The sequence below is a fragment of the Propithecus coquereli genome, unplaced genomic scaffold, assembly GCF_000956105.1.
Source record: "Propithecus coquereli isolate 6110/MARCELLA unplaced genomic scaffold, Pcoq_1.0 Scaffold120, whole genome shotgun sequence".
Classification (NCBI taxonomy): Eukaryota; Metazoa; Chordata; class Mammalia; order Primates; family Indriidae; genus Propithecus; species Propithecus coquereli.
Window position 1 is genome coordinate 226,419 of NW_012136081.1, and position 6,110 is coordinate 232,528.

The 6,110-nt window shown below is 47.4% G+C and overlaps 1 protein-coding gene across 1 annotated transcript in view; it reads right to left on the reverse strand.

The window, feature by feature from the left end:
* Positions 1-1,175: 1,175 nt before the first annotated feature.
* EEF1G (eukaryotic translation elongation factor 1 gamma) overlaps positions 1,176-6,110 on the reverse strand; it is a 9,597-nt gene continuing 4,662 nt past the window's right edge. Inside the window, exons 6-10 of the mRNA XM_012664981.1 lie at positions 5,848-5,977; positions 5,247-5,451; positions 1,865-2,037; positions 1,649-1,773; positions 1,176-1,412 (exon numbers count right to left, since the gene is read on the reverse strand). Of these exons, the coding sequence (XP_012520435.1) occupies positions 1,254-1,412; positions 1,649-1,773; positions 1,865-2,037; positions 5,247-5,451; positions 5,848-5,977 (792 nt within the window). The 3' untranslated portion in view covers positions 1,176-1,253. The remainder of the gene's footprint in view (positions 1,413-1,648; positions 1,774-1,864; positions 2,038-5,246; positions 5,452-5,847; positions 5,978-6,110) is intronic.

Consider the following 6,110-nt stretch of genomic DNA (forward strand, 5'->3'; position numbering starts at 1 on the left):
TCTACATTCTAGGAGGCAGCAGGGTGTGAGTACAGGATTCAAGAGTGACACTTTAGCCAGGTGTGGTGGCACGCACCTGTAGTCCCAGCATTTGAGAGGCTGAGGCAGGAGGATGGCTCAAGCCCAAGAGTTTGAAGCTGTAGTGAGCTACGATGATACCATGGCACTCTAGCCCAGGCAACAGAGTGAGACTCCGTCTCAAGGAAAAAAAAAAAAAAGTGACACCTACCTGCTGGGCTCAAAACCCTGCCTCTACCACTCTTCCACTTAAGATATGTGATTACAGGCCAGGCACGGTGGCTCACGCCTGTAATCCTAGCTCTCTGGGAGGCGGAGGCAGGTGGATCGTTTGAGCTCAGGAGTTCGAGACCAGCCTGAGCAAGAGTGAGACCCCGTCTCTACTAAAAAAAAAAGAAAGAAATTAATCGGACAACTAAAAATATATAGAAAAAATGAGCTGGGCATGGTGGCACATGCCTGTAGTCCCAGCTACTCGGGAGGCTGAGGCAGAAGGATTGCTCGAGCCCAGGAGTTTGAGGTTGCTGTGAGCTAGGCTGATGCCACGGCACTCACTCCAGCCCGGGCAAAAGAGTGAGACTCTGTCTCAAAAAAAAAAAATAAAAAAATATGTGATTACAGGCAAATTACTGCAATCTCTGAACCCTACTTCCTCGTTAGAAAGCAAGGATACCACCAGAGCTGATCCACAGCCAGGTTAAGGACTAACAGGCCAGTGTCTGCTCTGAAGTGTTATGTGCCTGGGCTCCCTACCTATTTGAAGTATTGAAACTATGAACCCTTGGATATGGTCACCTACCTACCCCACAGGGCAGATGTCAGTACATATGTTGCTCTTACCAGCACCAGCAGCTATTCTCTCCCTTCACTGGGATCTGGAATCTGGTCCCTAGTAATCAGGTAGTTACAAAACCGCATGTCACCAGCCACCCTAACTGCTTCTGATATTTCCCAGCTAGAAGACAGTCATCACCATAGGTGGCAGGACAGGAAAACCAAAACCGAGGACAGGCCTCTCTTTCTGTTCTTCTGAAGTCTTCTCTCCTGCAAATCGAGGCATTGCAGAGGCATTGCAGACATACAAAATACCCTGCTTCAATGTATCTACTCCCCTTCGAGGAAGCCACCACTCACAAAGGAGGCAGGACAGAAAAGGGTTCAATGTTCAGTTTCCTTTAATGACCCCCATCTCCCTGAAGGGCAGGTGCAGGCAGTTAGGCGATGGCAAGAGATGTTCACTTGAAGATCTTGCCCTGATTGAAGGCTTTGCCCACATGCTGGAAGGCCCCCTCCCAGGAAAAGTACTCTCGAACCAGCGTCTGAGTCTCCTCACTGCCAGGATCCAGTTTCCGCCATGTATATGACTCGTAGTCCACCTGCCAATCTGGACTCAGCTGGGGATAAAAAGCCAGCAAAGCACGTGGTCAGGTTATGGGACATCATCCCACACCTGTGTTACTTCCAGCTCAGACACATGTCATCAGATCCCAGGACTCCTGTGAATGGGAACAGCTCCTTCCTATACACATTCCTGGGCTCTCCTCAACAGCTACTGGCCCAGGCATAAAACACTGTGCTTCCTATATCCTTTCCCCACCCTCAAAAGACCCCTCCCCGCCACCTTCCTCACCGGAAAGGCAAGCTCCTGGCCCCGGAAGACCCAGACTCCAGAAATGGAGCTGCTATTGTTGGTGCCAAAGAGGATGACACTGGCAAAGGCATTCTTCCTCAGCTTGTCCAACCGCTGGAACATTCCTGAAGGGACGAGGGAGAACATTCAGCCTGTGGAATCACATCACCCACCACATTGTCCTCCTTCCTCTTTCCAGACCCACTCTCTTCTTACCAGTGATGAGGTTGCAACTCATAAAGGTCTGGGTGAGCTCTTCAGGGAAGCGGTACTCAGAGTACCACAGGGACCAGCCATCCTTATCAAAGTGCTCCCAAAAATATGGCAGTGCCACAGACTGCGTGTCCTCGTTGGAGTACTTGCGCTTAAATTCATCCAACACAAAGGTACTGAGAGGAGAAAAAAAGCATTAGGAGGTCAATAAGGAGAAGGGTTGCGAGGCTAAGAAGAGCTCAGAGTGTTTTCACTTAAAATGTACTCGCTCAATGGAGGCAGTCACTGCGCTGGCGGATGTGTATAGCCTTATGAGGGAAGAGAGTTGAGGGGTATGAACGGGGGCCTAGGACACTCCCCTGCAGAAGTATGCTAGGCTCGTGGAGGGTGGGACCCCAAGGGAGCCCATGAGACCTGCCCCAGGAAGGGCATGGTTAACTGCTGCCCCCAGGTGGGCAGACAGGGTGAGAACTGCTTTTTTTTTTTTTTGGTCCAGCCCCTCCCTGGGCTGTTTTCCAGGAGCCACATTCAGTCACTGACTCACCCAAGTCTCCCCCTCCCCACAGGCCTCTTCAGGTTACACAAGCTCCAACAGGAATGTAGGCAGTGAACACTTTCAAAGGGCCTCTATGCCAAATCTTGCACCCATGTCCTTTAGTACCCCTTTGCCCAGAAACAAGTTCCAGTGCTGGAAAACGCTACGGGTCAGGCTATCTTTGAAGCAGTCTCGCACACTGAGCAGAGAATACTAGCATCAATATAGGAGCGGTCACTCCCCCCACAGCTGGGGGATTCTATTCTCTTTCTTTCCAATTTTAAAAATACACGCTGACTGAAGAAAACCACCCATAACGCCAATAAGTAAGATAACTAATTAGTATTTTTATGTATTTTCCTCTGGCCTTTGATTTTCCAAATATGCAGCCATGACGTGTATGGTGTTGTATCTTACACTTCGTTATTAATACTGTGACATGCTATTAAGAGTTCTTTGCACTAGTAATCCCAGCTACTCGGGAGGCTGAGGCAGGAGGATCCCTTGAGGCCAGGAGTTCAAGACCAGCCTGGGTAACATAGCGAGACCTGGTCTCAAGAAAAACAAAAACAAAACCAGAATCCTTTGCAAAGTTTCAATGGCTAAATAATCATCTACTGCATGATTATGCCGTAAATCTGTTAAACTCTGAATGTTAAACTGAATATTTAGGTGATTCAATTGCTCATTAGCACAAATACTGCCACAATGAGTACCACATTTCACTCAATCCTTCTAACAAACCCATGGCTTCCAGACTGATATCCTTACCTCCCCTCCCTTTACAGATGAGGCTAAGTGATATGACCTGTCCAAGATTACACTGTAGCAAAAAGCAGAGAATCTGCCCTTTAGCCCTAGGTCCCAGCTTCCTTTCTAAATGCATACCAGAAACCTCAGCTGAGGAGCTTTAAAATCTCGACCACCCCCAAAATGTGGGAATGGGGATTTTTTCACACTCTCCTGAACTGTTCAAACTTCCGTGTATCAATTTTTTTTTCCAAGTGACCACAGGCGCCTGCAACAAGTTTAGCTGGGTCTTAAAAGGACCAGAATTAAAAACTGGACAAATGATGACCTTTGTCTTTGAAGTCATCACCTTTGTGACATTAAAGTGCTTGGAGAAAGCATTTTTGGCAGCCAGTAGGGCATCATAGTAATGTAACAAATAGGCATTAATAAACATTCCCCAAAATATGTAAGAATATGCGAAGTTTATTAAAAATTTAAAGTTTACTGCCTATTTTCTGCCCTGAATACAGGCCTAGTATATACGAAAATCTCGAGCTAATAATTAGCAGTGTCTTTATTACAACAGCATACGTAATTTAGGTTAGTTTTCACGCCTTATTTACACACAACCAAAATTCCGGCTCACACCTGACCTGCCCCTGTGCTAGGTTCAAGGTCAATCGCTTTAGTTCCAAAAGAAATATATCTTTAAGAGCAACTGCATCTGGAGCCTTCACTCTTGGCTACAGTACCAGTTGCTCCCGTCCATTAGTGTGATGCCTGTAATTTACAACTCTACACAGTTATTAGGTCCATCACCAGTGGGTGCTGGTTCACCCCACATGAAAACAATTACAAAATGGGAGGGGTCAAATGTGAACCCTAACAGACCAAGTAGTGAAAGGATGGATGGCTTTGAGAATGGCAGAATGAGTGGGAGGAAAAAGTGGAGAGAAAGGAGTTCCACAGCAAAATGTGGAAATATATTCCACAGAATATATATTTCTCATATTGCTTGAACTCTCAATAAAATGACCTGGGGCAGTGACGGAAGAAAGATGTGATGGCAGACAACCAGGCAAGCACTGGGTGTCCCATTTTTCTTACACCTTTTACTATTACTATATGCTTCCAAGAACTCCTACACATACTGAAAAGAGGATAGAGACCACCCTGAACACTTCCTTCTCAAACTTTAACTCCCCTAGTTGTGGAAACAATGAACTAGACAAACACTACGCAGCCATGATCATTATCCTTTCTCTTAGTGAGCTATTTTTGGTAGTCTGATTCATCAAAAAAAAAAAACAACACAAAGGATCCTGCTCTGGTGTCTGCTGCCTCAGCACTGCCAGCCTGCAGAGCAGAGGTGAGGCTCTCTGCGCCTTCTTCCTCCCTGCCTCAAATGAGCACACTCAAGACCAATTTACCTCCACACTGAATTCTGTCCCTGCCTCTCTTTGCTAGCACATGTAGTCCCAGCTGCTCAGGAGACTGACGTGCAAGGACGGCTTGAGCTCAGGAGTTTGAGACCAGACTAAGCGATGTAGCAAGAACCTGTCCTGGCCAGGCGTGGTGGCTCGCACCTGTAATCCTAGCACTTTGGGAAACTGAGGCAGGAGGACTGCTTGAGTCCAGGACTAAGACCAGCCTAAGCAACGTAGAGAGACCCTGTCTCTACAAAAAACAGAAAAATTAGCCAGGCGTGGTGGTGTAAACCTGTAGTCCCAGCTACTCCTCGGAAGGCTGAGGCAGGAGGATCCCTTGAGCCCAGGAGTTTGAGGATGCTGTGAGCTACAATGATGCCACTGCACTCTAGCCCAGACAACCGAGTGAGACCCTGTCTCAAAAAAAAAGAAAAGAAAAAGAAAAGAAGAAAGGGAGTTCCAATCTTCCTGAATACCAATGTTCTTGGAACTTGCTTTCTACTTTCAAAATGTGCCCACGAATGGATGATCAACTCAGGAAGTTGCTTTATTTGCAACTAAAATATACCTTTCAATTTTATATGGACAACCTAAAATTCTGGCCCCAGCTATGTGTGAGAAGAGGCATACAGAGGCAGTTAGAACAGGCCTTCTTGGGTCCCACACCCTTCCCCTGGCCCAATATCCTTACCTCTTGGGCAGGTGAGCAAAGGGGTCCTTGGCTTTGGGCTCAGCAGCCAGGGCCTGCTCACATTCATCCATCTCCTCCTCAGGAGCAGGGGCAGCTGCCTTTTTCTCCTCTTTCCGCTCGGCCTGGGGCTTCTGCTTCTCTTCCCGTGAACCTTTCTCTTTCCGTGGGGTGTCCTTTTTCGGTTGGCTCTCTGCAAACTTTTTAGCTGATGGGGAGGAAGGGAAAAAAGTGAATGAATATCCTGCCTATTTCCGTACCCCTCCAAAACTGTGCAGAGCAAGCAGGCCCATAAAGGAAAATTGATGGATGGGACTAAGGAATCTGGGCTCTAGACTGCCCCGGCACCAAGTTCGTCATAGATCCCTGAGCAAGGACACAACCCTCAGCAACAATACATTTTACATCGTAACTCTATATATTAACACGAATCAAAGTATGTTTGTGTACAAATCAAACTGCTCAAAATATTAATTACTGCATGTGATACCCTACATTCTGTGGGTCCACATAACCCAAAAGCTAAAGAGGAAATCAAGGGGTTGATGCAGAGCAAACCAGACCCTGACCCTGGCCACAGGCTTCTCTACCTCCTTGGACTTACCATCAAACTGGGCCATCTTCTCACACAGTTTCACGTCCCCCAAGACAGCCCGGAACTGGGGCTGGTTAATGCAGGTGAGGAACCAGCGGTTGGTATTGGGAAAGGCCTGGCGGAAAGAAGGCTCCAGGACCTGCCAGGATATAAGGGTGGAAACAACGTCAGTGGAGGGAAGGGCCATGAAGCGTTTCCTCCAGAGAGCGAGGTCCTTCTCTCTTTCTCCACCTCACCTAAGTCACAGTCTTCATCTTCCTTTCACACCCCAC